The sequence below is a fragment of the Bufo bufo genome, chromosome 3 (assembly GCF_905171765.1).
Source record: "Bufo bufo chromosome 3, aBufBuf1.1, whole genome shotgun sequence".
NCBI lineage: Eukaryota > Metazoa > Chordata > Amphibia > Anura > Bufonidae > Bufo > Bufo bufo.
This window is the reverse complement of record NC_053391.1, coordinates 461,526,001-461,545,761: the sequence shown is the minus strand read 5'-3', so window position 1 is coordinate 461,545,761 and position 19,761 is coordinate 461,526,001. Positions and strand designations below refer to the sequence as shown.

Sequence of the window (19,761 nt, the reverse complement as noted above, 5' to 3'; positions counted from 1 at the left end):
ACCTCATCCATTTGCTTGCGACAGGCCGGCCACCACCATCTTGCTTGAAGATCTGGCGAGAAATCTTGCATGGCCTGAGGTGACATCATCTCGCTGGCCAGCGTGGTAACGTCATACGTCACTGCGCACAGGATTTCGTGCGAGATCTTCAAGCAAGATGGTGGCGGGGGCGGCCCCTCGCAAGAAAATGGATGAGGTAAGTAGGATTTTATTTTTATTTTTTACACTATTTCATATTAAATTGATTCACTACCACGAAGCACAAGGAAATTCGGCTTTGTGGCAAATCAAATTTATCCTGAAATTTGGAGTGAACTTCGATTCACTCAACCCTAGTTATCAATATAAAAATGCCAGATGACCCTTTTAAAGAAATTCTTCTCCCAAATTTCATTTTAGAAAAAGTGATATAAATCTGTTGCTAGGCTGCTCCCCATGTCTGGATCCTGTGAGTACATTGCCTGATCATCACAGTCTTTACAGTGGGCCTGTAGAACAACCTATTTCATATATTACACTGCTCTAGGGAGAATTGCCACTGATCAGAGGTCAAAGATCCATTCTTTAAGTCATACTGGCATATGAACTATATTTTGTACACCTAAGTTAAGGCGGAGAATGTATTCACCCCGAAAAAACAAAAAGGGTGGATAATTATGTAATAGATCACCAAATTTCTTGCAAAAAAAGTATAAACTAAATAGTGACCCAAATTTCTCTGAGTATGTATATAAAACGTAACTTTTAATAAATCCTAATAAGAAGGATAGCCCTTATGATAAGTGATATAGATAAACACAAAGAAGCTTCAGTCTAAATAAATTCATCAAATCTCAATCAATGCCTGGAAAGAAGCTCATACAGTAGTAGGAATAGTAGTGCTCGGCGCCACCCAAAATAGGTAAAACGGTTTGTCCTACCACAGTTGTCAAGTTCCAAGTTGCCTTGATTCTCCCAACAGGTACGATGTAAGTGTCCATACGGAGAAAACAGGAAAAGGTTGCAAATAGACAAAACAAGGATAGGGCCAAAAAATAAATGAAAATGCCCTGTGACAGGGGTGCTGCACTGGCCCTGATAGCCTAACCACAGAGCACCCGGCCTGACGAGGGCGATCCCGTCTGGAACCTTTCCCTAAAAAGACTGGCCCTAATAGATCCCTACATGCATGTTTAGCCTTCTGAAAAAAGCTCATCAGGGGAGATGTCAGCTGGGCGTAGTAGGTAAAGAAAAGACAAAACAACAGAAAATGTATACTGTTGAGTAAAGGTGCAGAAAATGGTGATGGTAATGCACCTGCCTATTCTAAGAAATCAAATAATCAAGCCTGTGATATGGCTTCGGCTCATGCTGCACTAATATTGACTTTGGTGTGGTGCCAAAAGAATGTGCAGATAAGGGGGGAATGGCGGCAGACATGAGTGCCCCACTCCTCTATGAATAGGGGCCTGATAATACCGACGGCAAAGATGGACCATGGGTATTATTCATAGAGGAGTGGGGTGCTCATCTCTGCCGCCATTCCCCCCCTTATCTGCACATTCTTTTTGCGCCACACCAAAGTCAATATTAGTGCAGCATGAGCCAAAGCCATATCACAGGCTTGGTTATTTGATTTCTTAGAATAGGCAGGTGCATTACCATCACCATTTTCTGCACCTTTACTCAACAGTATACATTTTCTGTTGTTTTTTCTTTTCTTTACCTACTACGCCCAGCTGACATCTCCCCTGATTAGCTTTTTTCCAGAAGGCAAAACATGCATGTAGAGATCTATTAGGACAGGGCGAATTAGATTAAAAATAATTTTTTATGGAGTGGTTCTGGACGGGGTCGCCCTTGTCAGGGCGGGTGCTCTGTGATTAGGCGATCAGGGCCAGTGCAGCACCCCTATCACAGGGCATTTTCGTTTTTTTTGTCCCTTTCCTTGTTTTGTCTATTTGCAACCTTTTCCTGTTTTCTCCGTATGGACACTTACATCGTACCTGTTGGGAGAATAAAGGCGACTTGGAACTTGAGTGGTAGGACAAACTGTTTTTCCTATTCTGGGTGGCGCCGAGCACTACTATTCCTGGAGAATGTATTTAAAATTAGCTGACTTTCTAATTTAAAGGGATTCTACAAGATGAGAAAAAAAATTATCTTTTCTTCCAAAGACAGTGTCATACATGCCCACAGGTTGTGTGCAGTATTTATCTCAAGGAAACTGAAATAAAATACCAGTCACAACCCATGGACTGGTGTGGCACTGTTTTCGAAATAAATCAGTTGTATTTCTTTCTGTATTTCCCCATAAATGCTCTCAGGATAAGCTCATTTAACAACTATTTATTAACAATGTTACTAATAAAATACTAATTTTCAAAGCATCTTTCAGGCTATCAAGGTCACATCCACTGTTATTAATCATCTCTGCTCTTTTTTCATGTACTAAACAGAAATATGTGTTGTAGCCTTTGAGTTTTTCTGGAGTGCCATGTAGCCACACTACTATAATGAGCACAAGGCTGGGCCTACACAGTGACTTAGGCCATGTAGTAGTGCAGCCTCACTACATCATGAAAGTGAATAGAGCTATAACAACGGTTGCGTATGTGACAACTTGCAAGTAGCATTACAACCCCATTTGCTTCCATTATGTTGTGAGGCTGCATTGCTACACTGCAATCGTTGGTCGCGTGACGCTTGCCCCAGCCTAATTCTAAAGTAATTGAAGTAGCCTCTGTTTTCAGACTTAACACCTTAGAAAAACTTTCTGACTCCTATATTGTCCAACCTGTGCAATGCTTGTGCTTTCTTTCCAATGCTAGTAAGAGCCTATGTCTTCTCAAGGCTTTGGAAAGCATTTGCAGCTTCTAGTATTTTCGTTTAAGTTCCGCTTACTGGAGAAGCAAAAAGTAATCATTTCAATTCTCTGTAAATTGAAGCAATGTTCATATACTTATTTAAAAATGCTGCATAAATGGATCAATGTAAAAGAGAAGTGGACTATTGGTTAGGATAATCTATGGTGGCTGCAGTTTTTGATCAGTGGCTCTCCAGCCAATGTGACCTCCATACATCCCTGGAAAAGTGGATGGAAATTAAGGAATACCATTCCTTCATTGCGACACCTATGATGATCTTTTGACATGCTTTCTAATTACAGCTTACAGCTGGCGAACCTATGGCACAGGTGCCAGAGGCAGCACTCAGAGCCCTCTCTGTGGGCACCCGCACCCTGAAAAAAAGTCTATGGTGTACCAATATGCCTTAGACTTTTCCTGTCATTCATCAGAGCAGGGCACATTATGAATGGCACAGGCAGCAAACTGAATGTAGGCAGGCTATTATAGCTAAATGATAAAGTACATGGAAGATATACTGGACTGTAGTATTCAGGCGGGCCCCATTGACTTTAATAGCAGGCGAACCTGAAAAACCTTCAGGTCATATTTGCAGACACCAAATACTTACTAGAAGTGCACAAATAATCCCACAACATGGACAGTGACATACCAGAGGGGGATCATTGGCAAAAATTCACACAAAAAATATGTATTTTAATCAGGGGCCATTTTTCTGCATCTTAAAGAGAAACTCTCAAAAATGTGCCCTGCTGGAGCCTAGACAAATTTTATTTTAGACCACGGGAGTACAAGCCCCAGAAATTAGGCATTCGCCTGACAGAAAAGAACTTGTAATGATGTGGCTAGAGGTACATTAGGCGGTAACTGGATACAAATTTTACTGTCGGCCAGTACAAGCCCCAAAAATTAGGCATTCACCTGACAGAAAAGAACTTGTGATGATGTGGCTGGAGGTACATTAGGCGGTCACTGGATACAAATTTTACTGTCGGCCAGTACAGGCCCCAAAAATTAGGCATTCACCTGACAGAAAAGGTCTTTTATGCCTCTGTATATACATAAGACAAGGACCATTCTTTGTTCTAGGTGGTGGCGGATATGTGTGGGCTGGCATGAGGAAATTCAATTACATGTGGTTGTCTCAGGTGTTGAATTCCTCAGAGATCCATGCTTCATTCATTTTTAGAAATGTGAGGTAGTCCACCCTCTTGTGAGGTAGGCGAGTGCGCTGATCGGTTATGATCCCCCCTGCTGCGCTGAACGTCCTTTCGGACAGGACACTCGATGAGGGGCAAGCCCAGTAGTCCAGGGGTTCCTCGCTTCTCAAAGCGTCCACATCGGCTTAACCCGATGTAGTCAGACACCTGTCGGTCTAGGCGTTCCCTGAGGCTGGATCCAGAGGACGGCTGTCGATGGGTTGGCTGAAAGAATGATCTCATATCCGAAGTGACCAACACATCTTCAAGCCGCCCTCTTCTTGCAGGCGCGGTAGGATTGGTACCCGCACCTGTTATGCTGTGGGTGGAAACTCCTCTGCCAGCTCCCGCAACAGAAGAATGCAACATCTCTCGCAGCAAGGCCTGGAAATGCTGCATTCTCCCAGCCCTCTGTGATGCTGGTAACATTTTGTGTTTGTACCGGTGGTCTAAGTACGTTGCCACACAGTACTGGTCCTTGCCCTTTATGCTTTTTATACAGGGGTCCCTCTTTAAACACTGGAGCATGAAGGTCCCCATTTGCACTAAATTGGAAGCGGTTGAGCGCCCTAGCTCCTGCTCATTGCCCGGGAGAATGTCGTTCTCGGTCTCCTCCCCCCAGCCACAGACAACACCAGGGATCCCTGAAAAAATTAAAGTCCCCCTCAAAGCCTGCTCTTCTTGCTCCTCCTTCTCCTCCCCCCAGCCACCATCCTCCTCTGACTCCTCTTCAGACTCCTTCTGACTTGTCTCAAATGGAGTAGCCCCCCCCACCCCCGGGAATTCATTCAGCATTGTGACTTCCTTATCTTCCAGCTCCTGCTCCTCGACGGTTTGATCAATGACACGACGCAATGCACGCTCCAGATAGAAGGCGTAGGGTACGATGTCACTGATGGTGCCCTGGCTGCAAATGACCAGTTTTGTGATCTCATCAAATGGCCGCAGAAGTCTGCATGCGTCACTCGTGAGCAGCCACTGGCGCGTTGAAAAGAAACCAAGCTCCCCAGAACCTGTCCTGCTGCAGAGTTCATACAGGTAGTAGTTAACAGCACGTTGCTGTTGGAGCAGCCTATCAAGCATATACAAGGTGGAGTTCCAGCGCGTCGGACTGTCACAAATCAGACGTCTGACGGACAGGTGTTGTTGACACTGAACGTCAGCAAGGCGAGCCATGGCCGTGTAAGATTTTCGAAAATGGCCAGAGATTTTCCTGTCCAGCCGCAAGATGTCCTGGACCCCTGGGTATTTGGCAACGAATCGCTGACCAACTAAGTTCAGGACGTGTGCCATGCACGGCACGCGTGTCATCTTGCCAGTTTCAGCGTGCTCAGCAAATTGGCACTGTTGTCACACACCACTTTACCAATTGTCAAATTGAGCAGGGTTAGCCACTGATCGGCCTGTGACTGCAGAGCTGAAAGCCAGTGCAGGACCGGTGTGGCTCTTGGCTTCCAGGCACAACAGCCGCAGCACAGCATCGCAACGTCTCACCTGGCACGTCGAATAGGTTCTGGGGAGCTTGGGGGGCACAGCGGAAGAGGCGGTAGCAGTGGAAAAGCTCGGAGTCAGCTGAGGAGGAGACGGAGGATGGAGTAGGAGGAGGAGGAGAAGAAGAGGCAGGCCTGCATGCAATCCGTGGCGGTAACACCAAATCCACCCAGGAGCCATGGGTTACATGCTTGACGGCCGTCAGAATGTTCACCCAGTGGGCAGTAAAAGTTATGTACCTTCCCTGCCTGTGTTTACTTGACCACGTGTCTGTGGTCAGATGTATCTTAGCACCGACACTGTGCGCCAGAGATATATTCACTTGCCGCTGAACGTGGCCATATAGCTCTGGGATGCCCTTCTGGGAGAAATATTTCCTTCCGGGGACCTTCCATTGCGGTGTGACAATGGCCACAAATTTTCTAAAGACCTCAGAGTCCACCATTTTATATGTTAGTAGTTGGTGGGCTAGCAGTTCCAACAAGCCAGCGGTCAGCAGTTGGGCAAGAGGATTATCTGGCGTCATCAACTTTTTACGCTCGAACATTTGGGCCATGGAAGCTTGCCTTCTGCCAGATGAACGCGGCGACGGCGTGGTGGAAGGTGGAGTGGAGGACAAATGGGAGGAGAAGGAGAAGAGGCAGGACTTGGAGCTTCGGGAGTGTGGCTTTGTGGGTTTTGACTGCGTTGCTCCCACTGGGCTCTGTGATGGGAGGCCAGGTGCCTTCTTAAGGCAGTCGTCCCTAGGTGAGTGTTGGGTTTACCGCGACTTATGCGTTGACAGCACAGGCTGCAGATGGCAACACTATTGTCAGCAGCTGACACGTTAAAAAAAAGCCCACACTGCGGAGCCATGTGCCGGCGTCCTTCCCTAGCCCTCAATCAGTATTTTATGGAAGCAGGTATATCGCAGGCCTCAATTAATATTTTGTGGAAGCAAGTATATCAAACCCCTTAATCAGTATTTTGTGGAAGCAGGTATATCGCAGCCCTCAATCAGTATTTTATGGAAGCAGGTATATCGCAGCCCTCAATCAGTATTTGGTGGAAGCAGGTATATCAATCCCCTTAATCAGTATTTTGTGGAAGCAGATTGTCACGGATGAGGTAAAGGATTAAACACCACACCGACAACCGGGGGGGGGGGGGGGGGGGAGGGAAAAGCCACTAGGCCTCAACGCTAGGGAATGAAAAAGGGTCACCACCTAAAGAACCCTACTCCTGGCCCTAACTCCTAACCGCATGGGCACCCCTTGAAGGTAGAAATGCCCATACACAGGAACCTGGAAGCCCTGGAGACCCTGAGGAGCACTAAAGATATTGGCAGGGCTGAGACAACCTGTTCCTACCCAGATGAAGGAACAAGCGTCTCCCTGAGGCCTAGTAACAACAACCAAGGGGAAAAGACAAAATACAAACAAGCGAGACACTTAGCTTCTGTTGTAGAAGGGCGAGGAGAAACTCAGGGAGAACCACACTCCAGTTCTTTCAAAAACCAAATGAAGCAATGAACCGCATAGTCAGAAGGGTGGTGTCAGACTATAAAGGGTAGAAGTAATGACCACTGAGCAACAGCTGAGACAAGGGAAGTGGTAATTAACCATATCAACATTAAATTAAGAGAAATCAAGGAGGCTGTCAGATTCCTCCACGTTTAGACAGTATCCTTGATTTCCTGACATCAGTCACCTGAGGGACCGTGACAGTACCCCCCCTTCTACGGATGACCTCCGGGCGCCCAGGACCGCCCTTATCAGTATGGGCTCTTTGAAAGGCCTTCACCAGACAATTCGCATTAACATGACAGGAGCAGGAGGCATGGAGGACGGCACAACAGGTTCGACACATTTCTTCAACAACGACTTATGAAATACGTTATGAATTTTCAAAGCCTGAGGAAGTTGAAGACGGAAGGCTACAGGGTTAACAATGACAGTGATCTTATGTGGACCAATAAATCTTGGGCCCAACTTCCAAGAGGGTACCTTAAGCTTAATGTTTCTTATAGACAGCCACACAGAATCACCCACTCTTAGGTCCGGACCATTCATACGTCTTCTGTCAGCCACACGTTTATACCTGTTGCCCATCTTTTTCTGGTTATTTAGAATTTTCCGCCAGATCAAAGACAAAGAAGAGGAAAATCGTTCCTCCTCAGGCATACCGGAAGTTTGAGAACCAGAAAATGTGTCAAACTGTGGATGGAATCCATATGCACCAAAAAACGGCGACTTATCAGTGGACTCCTGTCTACAGTTATTAATGGCAAACTCAGCTAAGGACAAGAATGAAGACCACTCCTCCTGCTTCTCCGAAACAAAACATTTCAAGTAAGTCTCCAGATTCTGATTGGTGCGCTCCGTCTGTCCGTTTGTCTGAGGATGGAAAGCCCAAGAAAAGGACAATTGTAACATGGTTAACCATGATAAGCCCAAAACCATAAGAGCAGGCAGACCCTCCAACACATAACATGAGATAGATTCCTGATGGAAATCACCCACTCTTAAATGGATGTCATTTACCACCTGCGACAGGCATTTTTGGGTAAGAGGTGCAGAATCAATTGCAAAGTCAGAAATGCTTTTCTCTAGTGCACTAGTAGTCAACCCATGAAAGCGAATGAACTGTCCATCAGGTTAACCCCTGCCCAACTATCGATAAATACCTTGATTTCCACCGTTTTGGACTCTAGCGCCACCTCGGCAGACAGGAGAAATCGGGTACTACCAGTAAATGACAAAAGTAAGTTTTCTTGCTCCCCACCCACACCACCAATAGTTATTTGGGGATTAAACGTTTTTCTTTTGTTTTCACCTTGACACTGAATGTACGGGCAAATATTCACAAAATGTCCCTTCTTTCCACAACAAGAACAGGCTCCCTTCATATGACCAAAGCTCTTGCCAGCAGTCTCAGGAGTAGCTCCCCCTAACTGCACAGGCAAATCACAAGGCACAACCACAGGTGTCTCTTTACCATAAGTGTCAAAGGAAGCCGCCACCTTGTTTGACAGTATGTCTTGAGGGTGAGGACCCCTAGATCTCTCCCTCAGGCGTCTATCAAGACGTACAGCAAGGGACATAGCTGCTTCCAATGATTTTCCTTAAGATTTTCATGAAAGGCCAACGCGTCCAGCAGCCTCTCAGATAGACCCTGACAGAGTTGGCTGCGGAGAGCAGGATCATTCCACTCCATATCCGTAGCTCATCTCCTAAATTCTGAACAATAGATCTCTGCGGAGCGCTCTCCCTGCCGTAAACCACGTAACCTGGTCTCAGCCTGAGAGATCCGATTCGGCTCATCGTAAATAAGACCCAAGGCTCTAAAAAATTCATCTACCGACTGGAGGGACGGTGATCCGGTCGGCAGAGAAAAAGCCCACGACTGGGCGTCATCTTAAAGCAAATAAATGATCATATAAAACAAAATCACAGAAATATAGTGGTAAATATGGGGGAACTGCTCAAACCCCAAACACTATAGCGTGTTTCTCATTGGGGGAGCAGTCCCACCGCATGTGGACTGCAGCAAACGACCATCCCCAGCAAAAAATGCGTACAATAGAGGATGCCGGCGCGGTCCACATGCACCACAAAGGCATCCTACACAAAACGGAGCATTGTGCGGATGAAAATATAATTATATAAATCACAGAAAAAAATGCACCAAACGGATATGCCACTGACTATACTAGCTAGTCATACAAGCAGATATTAAAAGCTGAGACTTTTGCCAATATATTCCTGTCAGGAACACATCGGAGCCCATCATGCACCACGTCACGGTCTCTCAGCATGGCAAGGGTCCTACCACTACGCTAACTATGGTGTGAACACAGTCTGAAGGTGATGGACATCCAGCTCACAGCCAAGCTTCCACACAACCGCATAGCAGGACAACTAATGCAATGTGAATAAAGCAAGACTGTAAGCCACACCCACATCAGACCGTGTGATGGAGGTTACCAGGTGCAAAAGAATGTTTAAATGCCAGGTAAAGGCACATTCAATACATATAAAACAAAATCACAGAAATATAGTGGCAAATATGGGGGAACTCCTCAAACCCCAAACACTGTAGCGTGTTTCTCATTGGGGGAGCAGTCCCACCGCATGTGGACCGCAGCAAACGACCATCCCCAGCAAAAAATGCGTACAATGGAGGATGCCGGCGCGGTCCACATGCACCACAAAGGCATCCTACACAAAACGGAGCATTGTGCGGATGAAAATATAATTATATAAATCACAGAAAAAAATGCACCAAACGGATATGCCACTGACTATACTAGCTAGTCATACAAGCAGATATTAAAAGCTGATACTTTTGCCAATATGTTTCTGTCAGGAACACATCGGAGCCCATCATGCATCAAATAAATGATCATACCCACACGTTGACTCTCGTTCCCAGAAGAGTATGGACGCAGCTTAAAGTTTCATTTAAATGACTTCCTGAACCGGATGAAATTGCCACTACCTCCAGAAAATCTGTCCGGGAGACCCACCTTTGGTTCAGGGCAAGCCTGGTACCCCCCACTGGAACCAACCGCCTGTGGTTTCTGAATCTGTAGGACTGTCGCGCGGAGGTCTGCTTCCTCCAAAGACAGCCCCTGCATCTGTTCAACCAGTGCAGACATAGAATCCATAGCTGCACTGACCTGAGCAAAAAATGGCGGTTATGGCGGTACATTATGTCTTGGCTGAGGTAAAGGAGTAAACAACACACCAACAACTGGGGGGAAGGTAAAAGCCACTAGGCCTCAACACTAGGGAAGGGAAAGGGTCACCTCCTAAAGAACCCTACTCCTGGCCCTGACTCCTAACTGCATAGGCACCCCTTGAAGGTACAAATGCTCATACACAGGAACTTGGAAGCCCTGGAGACCCTGAGGAGCCCTAAAGATATTGGCAGGGCTGAGACAACCTGTTTCTTCCCAGATGAAGGAACAAGCGTCTCCCTGAGGCCTTGTAACAACAACCAAGGGGAAAAGACAATATATAAACAAGCGAGACACTTAGCTTCTGTTGTAGAAGGATGAGGAGAAACTCAGGGAAAACCACAATCCAGCTCTTTCCAAAACCAAATGAAGCAATCTACCGCATAGTCAGACAGGTGGGGTCAGACTATAAAGGGTAGAACTGATGACCACTGAGCAACAGCTGAGACCAGGGAAGTGGTCATTAACCCTATCAACAGTGAATCAAGAGAAATCAAGGAGGCTGTTAGATTCCTCCACGCTCAGCCAGTCTCCTTGATTTCCTGACATCAGTCACCTGAGGGACCGTGAGACGGGTATCTTGCAGGCCTCAATCAATATTTGGTGGAAACAGGTATATCAAACCCCTTAATCAGTATTTTGTAGAAGCAGGTATATCGCAGGCCTCAATCAATATTTTGTGGAAGCAGGTATATCAATACCCTTAATCAGTATTTTGTGGAAGCAGGTATATTGCAGGCCTCAATCAATATTTTGTTGAAGCAGGTATATCAAACCCCTTAATCAGTATTTTGTGGAAGCAGGTATACCGCAGGCCTCAGACAGTATTTGGTGAAAACAGGTATCTAAATCCCCTCAATCAGTATTTTGTGGAAGCTGGCCTCAATCAATATTTGGTGGAAGCAGGTATATCAAACCCCTTAATCAGTATTTTGTGGAAGCAGGTATATCGCACCCCTCAATCAATATTTGGTGGAAGCAGGTATATCGAACCCCTTAATCAGTATTTTGAGGAAGCAGGTATATCACAGCCCTCAATCAGTATTTTATGGAAGCAGGTATATCGCAGCCCTCAATCAGTATTTGGTGGAAGCAGGTATATCAATCCCCTTAATCAGTATTTTGTGGAAGCAGATTGTCACGGATGAGGTAAAGGATTAAACACCACACCGACAACCGGGGGGGGGGGGGGGGGGAAAAGCCACTAGGCCTCAACGCTAGGGAATGAAAAAGGGTCACCACCTAAAGAACCCTACTCCTGGCCCTAACTCCTAACCGCATGGGCACCCCTTGAAGGTAGAAATGCCCATACACAGGAACCTGGAAGTCAATTATTTTTTTTGCCCCAACAGTTATATCACACCACCCTGTTTATTTGGGGCAACAAGTATATCGCAGCCCTCAATCAATATTTTGTGGTAGAAGGTATATCACACCCCTCAATCAGTTTTATGGGGGGCAACAGGTACAGTAGATCACACCCGTTGCAAATAGTTGTTCCAATAGCGCTTGTTCCTCTATATAGCTGCGGTATCGCAACAGAACCGCACACAACTGCTGCACAATACAAATGCACGATATACTTTCTATGTTAGAAAGTATATTATAGGTATATCACACCCCTCAATCAGTTTTTTGGGGGGCAGCATGTATATCATGCCCGTTGCAATTAGTTGTTCCAATAGCGTTTGTCCCTCTATATAGCTGCGGTATCGCAGCAGAACCGCACACAACTGCTGCACAATACAAATGCACTATAATATACTTTCTATGTTAGAAAGTATATTATAAGTATTATACACCTATCGATAGCACACCTATACCAGTCCTTAAAAGGACTTTTGTGGCCCAATTAGCTAGCGTTTGGTGTCCCTAACAGCCTGTTCCTGCTCCACAAAGCAACCTCTCCCTACACTGGCAAAACAGAGAATGTAAAATGTATTGAAATGAGACGTAGGTTGAGGTGGCACTGCGGCTTTGAATTTTCACTTCACCACTTTAATCGCATAGAGGAGGCATGGGGTACAGTGACTTGCAATCTGGTGGTGCACGGCTTGTAAAGCACAAAATGATTTCAAAAATAGAAATGAATAAGCGGCACTCACCATTCGATGCAAAATTTCCTTTACTGGGTGCAGAGAGGGAAATGACAAGCAACAGTGCAATCACAGAAACATGGCGACTGTCCAGGGACAGTATTGGCCAGATGAAGCGGTGATACGCGAAACGGCCGTCGCCATGTTTCTGTGATTGCACTGTTGCTTGTCATTTCCCTCTCTGCACCCAGTAAAGGAAATTTTGCATCGAATGGTGAGTGCCGCTTATTCATTTCTATTTTTGGAGAGAATGTGAAATGGCTGTCAGATCGGGTTCTGTGATAGGGTGGGGGTGTGTCCATGTGCTTAACCATCTCAATTGGCTGTCCTGTCCCACCTGATGGATGTGTCATGGGTCAAAGTTCGGTGCAATGCAAAAGAATATGGCGCCGGCGGACATCGCCATATGTTCGCATGTTCGGCGAATCGCAAACACGCTAAGTTCATCGCGAAATGACCGCCGGGCGACCCGCAAGGCCAACTCTACTTACAACAACCACAGGTACCTGCCCTTCAGATGGGGCTCACATTTTTGGTTGGAATCTGAACACATAAATCCAACATATGTTTGTAAATGGCTTAAATTTTTTTTGATGACTATTAAAGTGGGTTGTCACCAGATGGAGCTAGAACATCCAAAATTCAATATGTTACTGGGTACCCACCAAAATAAAGCAGCGCATGGTATGTACTAGGGTAGATTCACACTCATGAGCACATCTGCCAAAAATCTGTCCTTTGCAATGCACTTCTAATGAGCTCTTCTGATCCTTTTTTGGCCAATCTACATCTCTAAAACAGGGCCTGACCAGCTCATTTGCAGATTATAGTGCCATATCCTCATTAATAAAGAACCTACTGTATTTAAATCTTTTGAGAACTTTGGGACTTGTGTTGTTCTTATGGCATCTCATAGCAGGTCCTCTTCAGTATTATTTATGAGCATGAGACTCGAGCACAGTGTGTATTTGCGGATGGACAAAATAGGAATTCTAAATGTATGTAGCTATTTAAAAATTAAAACTGCATCCCACAATAACTCAAAGGTATAAACTGTACTCATTTATCATTCTATCCTCTCCGGATCTTCAATACTTGTGTTTCTATGTTTTTCCTGTTCGTCCTTCTGCAGCTTCTCCTACCAGCCCTGACAAAAAAACTAAACGCCACGAAGTAAAGAGTGACCCAACTCCATTTGGTTTAAGAGGTAGAGTGATTCACTGTTTCATATTTCAGATTGTTATTACGCCATGCACTACGAATCACAAATATAAGCACTCATCTTCAGCAGAATTATTACTACTTATATACTGTTTTATATACTAGCTGCTGTCAGATAGAAATGTGGATTTTAGGTTTGTATTACAGTATGTAACCTGTTTTTGTGTTCACCTACACCTGATGCTTTCCAAATGTTTGATATTACAGAAAAATTCAGTAATGTACAATAATATAGTGTTGTTAGGATTAGAGATCTTATGATGAGCTCTTTCACAGATACAGCTTCAGTTGCTACCCTGATGAAGTCCAAGTGGTTTAGTACATCTCACCTGACCTCAGCAGACATGCGTCGAAGAGGTAGAAGGAGAAGTACATGCAGTGTTTGCAGTGATTGTGTTCCTGTGCTTCTTCCCTCTTGTGACTTACCCACACAGCACAAAAATCAGCTGTTAAATGCATTGTAGATCTGGTGGTTAACCCCTTGAAGACATCTGCTGTACAGAGAGAAAACATCTGATGATCACATGTTCTAGTTCCTTATAAAAGGTGTAAAAATGAGTTTTAAAACATATAAAAATATACAAAAATGTAAATCACCCTCCCTTCCCCGAAATAATAAGACAAATAAACAATAAAAAATCAACATCATAGGCATACTGCATAACAGGAAAAAAATCTATTCACCTTTTTTTCATTGCTTCACCTCCCAAAACAATTGAATAAAAGTGACCAAAAAAGTCAAACACACCCCAAAATGGTATAAATAAAGAGTACAGATCCCTCCTCCCCTCAAAAAATGAAAAAAGTTATATAAAAAGTTAGGGGGGTCAGAATATGACAATGAAAAGAAAAAACTAATTCTAAAGTTTTTATTTTTTTTATTATTAAAACCGAAGAAAAACTTTATAAATGTGGTATCATTGTAATTGTACTGACTGAGAGAATGAAGGGTAGAGGTCTTACCGCATAGGGAATGCTGTAAAAACAAAACCCACAAAACTGTAGCAGAATAAATAAAAAAATGTAAAATTCAGCTTACTACTACATCTTATGTAGTATTAAATGGGGCCATTAGAAAGTGCAACTTGTCCCATCAAAAACAAGCCTCCATATGGCTATGTGAACAGAAAAATAAAAAAGTTATGGCTCCAGGAAGGTAGGGAGTGAAACACTAAAATGCAAACATGGAAAATCACCATGTCCTTAAAAGGAAACTATTTTAAGGAAGCATGACTTCTAAATACTACAATTACATAAGGCTACTTTTACACTTACGTTGTTAATTCCAGTATTGAGATCCGGCAGAGGATCTCAATACCGGAATTAAACGGATCCGTTTTGATTTTACACAACAGGATGCATTCATTCCGTTAGGATGCGGTTGTGTGAAACCAAAACCTAAAAAAAAAATTATCCGTCATTAGATACATTGAAAGTCAATGGGTGACAGATACGTTTTTTTAGGCTCCTAAAAACATATCCGTCACCATTGACTTATATTGTTTACAGTGCCGGATCAGTTTTTTCAGTTTTTATGACCAGACACAAAACCAAAGCTTGCAGTGGAATGCTGACGGAAAGGAAGATATCCTGATGCATCCTGAACGGATCTCTTTCCATTCAGAATGCATGAGGACTAAATGGAAAAGTTTTTTTCCAGTATTGAGATCCGCTACCGGGTCTCAATATCGGAAAACAACAATGCAAGTCTGAAAGTAGCCTAACTTGTATAATGTACAACTGCAATGGGAATTACAATCTTTCAAAGCTATGAAAATAGATGTCTGAATGAAAATAATGCTGATCTTTAATTGCATGTCGTTTCTGAGTGCAGTGGACCTGAAATATAATTTTTAGCAACGTACACATTATACATTGGCGCTGCAAGCATTAGGAAGTATTTGAGTGCTTTGTGTTTCCAATAAAGACCGCAAACCACAATTATACTTTGGACATTGACGCTTTTTGTTATCAAAGTTCCTCTCATTGGAAAGAGGGCACATTGTAGATTTGTTTCAGGTCTGTTTTATCTCTGTGTGATTTTCTCACTATTAGGTTGGAATAGGACATCTCAGTCACTAGATGTGTCCGAAGGAAACAATGATGGATGGTCCAGTGGTGAAGACCCGATCAATTCTTCAGATGCTGAGGATGAAGCAGCAGAAACAGCAGATAAAAAGCTGGTAAGCATTGTAGAAGACGCAACTAACGACATTAATTTTATTAACAAATTCCTGCTAGTTCACGTAAATGTACATGCTAATGGCATGGTCCCTGTGTCAGAAGTCTGAAAATTTTCATGCTGAGTTTGATGGCACTGCATTGAGTTGCTGAATGCTTCTGCATTCATGCCGTCGTTAGGGAACCCCATGATAACATTAATGATGTCTCATGGATTCCCTGTGCAGAGGGGACTGTGAGGCATGCAGAGAAGGCATGATTAAATTGATAACAGGGCATCTGTCGGCAGATCTCTCTGCAACCCTCTCTACTTTAATTAAAAGGGCCAGGCGTTATAACATTTTCACTGCCTGTCAATTAAATTGTAGAGGGCGTGACAATTGCAGAGATATTGGAGCCACTAGAGGCTCATTTGCATATAGTAAAACATCATTTTTCACATCAATGTGGACACATATGAACATGGGACCAGCACAGATGCCTTCAGCTGCCCAGTGTACATGTAACACGTCAGCCAGTTTCACAGGTACAAAACTGCTGACAGGTGCTCTTTTAATATATAATTAAATTTAGTAAATTATAAAGAAAATATTAACAAGGTTGTGCCACCGTTAAATGTTATTTTAACATAGTTAAGCTTGCATTTCTGAGGTACTGGGGGAGATTTTTAAAACTGGTGTAGTTTGCCCATAGCCACCAATCAGATTCCACCTTTCATTTTTCACATTTTTGAAAGGTGGAATCTGATTGGTTGCTATGGGCAACTAAGCCAGTACTACTTTACACCAGTTTGATAAATCTCCCCCATTGTTTTTACATCATTAAACATCAAGGGGTGCCATTGTAATCTGTATATTGCCTGGATGCACAGTCCCCAGGGGCATTGTAAGGGTCTGTAAAGATATATGTACTCCCTCCCAATTCTGAAAAAAAAATTCTAACAATTCCGCTCAGACCGCCATAACAACTACTCCCTACTATGGCTCATCTCTGCAGGCATCTTTGGATCTTTGTTCCCCCGCGTTGACTGTGCAACTGTGTGGAGGTATACAATTGTAATCAACATATTGGGTTGGGGCAACTAAGCCATTGCAAAAAAATTGCAGCAAAAATGATGGCAGGTTTCTCATTGATATAGCTTTATGACATCAATTAAATATAACAAACTAAACTGTTCCTGAGAACCACCCTAGCTTCTCCTTCCAACAGTGGATTTATGGTGCCTCTTCCTGGGTTATATACCACTCACTGGAACATGCAGCACTTTTTTTTCTTGTGGATACCATATGGATCTGTGAGGAAAAACCTCACAGACACAAGGATGTGCAGTAAAGGCCCTTCTCAGTCAATGGGTGCCATATTGGAAAGCTGTACAATACAGATCTGTGATAAAATATTCGGAAATGAAAATTTACCCGAAATGACTTTCTAATGGCAGTGAGGGTAAAATGCTCTGGAAAAAGCATTCCAGCGTCACTTGCCCAGGTTTTGTGTTGTGTGTTTGAGAACGGCTTGTGAAATATGCTTTGTGTGATTTCAGAGTCCAGGTAAATATACTGTCGTTGCTGACTGCGAGAAACGTGGGCCAGAGGACCTTCCAGTAAAAAGTGGAGACATAGTTCAGCTGATACGTGAGGAAGAGGATGGAGTCTGGTACGGATTGCTTTTGAGTTTTGCATTTTTGATTTTTTTCTGCCCACAATCTAGATAGTTGCTGCAGTGATGCTATCTCCTGATGCTATCTGTCCTGCATCCCAGGGGTCTCCAACTATCATCATGAATCTGTCTGTTATAAGTAAAACACCATAACCTTCTCATTTAGTTTTTGCGGTTTAGTTGCCTGACTCCATTCTCACAGCTTGGCAACAAGTTTCTGTCACCAAATTCTATTTCTAATTAGTTATGTGGTAGAAACTAGTTTGTGAATCCGCTTAAAAATTTCTATCTGAAACGAGAAGTTCCTTTTAATACTGTAATGTTGGACGCTATGTTTGTGTAATCATGCAGTGATGGGTTGATGTGCCGCAGGAGTCAGCAACCTCTGGTACTCCATCTGTTTTGAAACCCCTAATGTACCCAACTTTTCAAATAAATGACTTGTCACAGAATATGCTAAAGGGTTGTCCAGTTTCATGATATTTATGACCTGTCCTCAGGATAGGTCATCAGTATCAGATTGGCGGTGGTCCAACTCCCAGCACCTCCACTGATCAGCTGTTTGAAGGGGCCGCAGGAGTCTTGCAAGCACTGTGTCCCCTTCAGGGTTTTGTAGCAGTGTGGTGGAGGAGTGTAATTGCACCTGCCTCTCCAGATCACTGGAATGGGAGACAAAGCTGTAATTACCCAGCTCCGCTCTTACAAAGTAGACAGCATCCAGGTAAACATTGAAGGGTACACAGTTCTTGTACAAGACATCTTCAACCAGTTGATCAGTACGGGTGCCGGAAGTTGGACCCCCCACTGATCTGATATTGACGACAACCCCCACCTCCACTTACCCTTACCATTGGATTCAGTTGAAGTAAATATTCTTAATAACCTTATGTTTTAAATATGTATGGGTTAATACAAGCCTGTTTATGCTACTTGAGCGCATGTCGCGGCTCTTCATCTTTACTAAATTCTACCAGTGCTTGTAGCTAGGGCTGCTTAGAGCTTACAGCATTGCCTGGCTGAATGAGATTACCACAGGAGGACAATACATCAGTTCTAGATGTGGCTAGGTTTATTGTTATTTGTTTTATCTATTGAAAGAAGTGTCCATGTTTATCCAGTTCTTAATGTGTTACAGGTATGTGAAGAATCTGAGCACCAACAAAGAAGGACTCGTGCCTGCCAGCAACCTGATGATACTCATTGGGGCTTCCAAGTCGGTGCATTCACTAAGTAGCTCTGGTAGGAGCCTCTTTAGCTTGGTTTTGTTTGCAGTAGATTACCGTGGACAAGTACTGATGATATGTCTTTGTTTTACACTGTACAGAATCAGGAACTGCTTCCAGCACGTTAAGCACCTCATCAAGCTGCAGTGAAAGCTGCAATGCAAGCATTTCTGATATCAAGGGCTGAACTTGAACACAAACTTGTGCACAAACCAGGTGTGTCGTGGACGGGTGATCCCAGACTTCAGACCAAGGGAGAAGAACAGGATGGATAAGGAAAAGGCAATTTTCTGGTGCAGATACAAAGAAAACAGTCATAGAGAGATTGTCCGCCTGTGTTCTTGCCTCCCTCTGTTTTATGTCATCTGACAGGCCAATGGGGAAATAAGGAGACAGGATGGGGTTTAGTGATGTCTTGTGCCTGAGAGACTCCTCTCCTTACACCACACATAGTTCAGTTTACAGATTTATAAACAGTGTTTACTCCGTCAACATTTCACCTATACCGTGGAACATTTCTGATCCCTGTAGAACATACCGGGCAATGGTGCCATCATTTTGTTCCATTGTATGTTTCCAAGTGACGTTTCTACCCGTTTCCGTGGTTCTCTGCAGCCGGATGTAAAGATGGATCTAAAAAGACTTCTTTTCCTTTTGCTCCTTTGTACTGAGACCATGTATTATGGCTGTTACCTGTTTGTAAAAGAAAATAATTAATTGTCACGGTTTTCACAGCATGACAGTTTGATACAAAATGTATTTTTCCACTTGTCAGTCCAAGCATTTGTAGTTCACATCTCTTTGTCAAGTGATCTATCAAAGACTGCAGTAACAAAGCTGAGATGGTTGGCCAGTAAAGAACCAAGGCAGTTGTCCGGGGGAAGCTGATTATTTTCTGTTATTCACAAGTGATATTTTTATTGGTGTACAGGAACAAAACAAAAAATGACTAACTGATCAGCACTTTTATATTTGTATAGAAGAGAAATGGAATATAGATGCATATAGTTATAGAGATAGAATGGACCACAGAAAGGGGTAAGGAATAATGCTTTGCACTATCCTTCTCTGACCTCCACGGTCCATTCCTACCATTTGCAACAAAAAAATAAATTCACATGAAAGTCC

General features: G+C 43.7%; 1 protein-coding gene across 7 annotated transcripts in view; it reads left to right on the top strand.

Moving 5' to 3' along the window:
* The window catches only part of MCF2L (MCF.2 cell line derived transforming sequence like), a 345,945-nt gene extending 326,768 nt beyond the window's left edge, over window positions 1-19,177 (top strand). For 6 of the 7 annotated variants that reach the window (XM_040425198.1, XM_040425197.1, XM_040425199.1 and 3 more), the window contains 5 exons: window positions 13,485-13,559; window positions 15,629-15,756; window positions 17,295-17,407; window positions 18,546-18,649; window positions 18,735-19,177. In XM_040425198.1, coding sequence (XP_040281132.1) covers window positions 13,485-13,559; window positions 15,629-15,756; window positions 17,295-17,407; window positions 18,546-18,649; window positions 18,735-18,820 — 506 coding nt within the window. In that variant the 3' untranslated portion in view covers window positions 18,821-19,177. The remainder of the gene's footprint in view (window positions 1-13,484; window positions 13,560-15,628; window positions 15,757-17,294; window positions 17,408-18,545; window positions 18,650-18,734) is intronic. The other variant, XM_040425200.1, reaches the window with a different exon arrangement.
* Window positions 19,178-19,761: the final 584 nt, after the last annotated feature.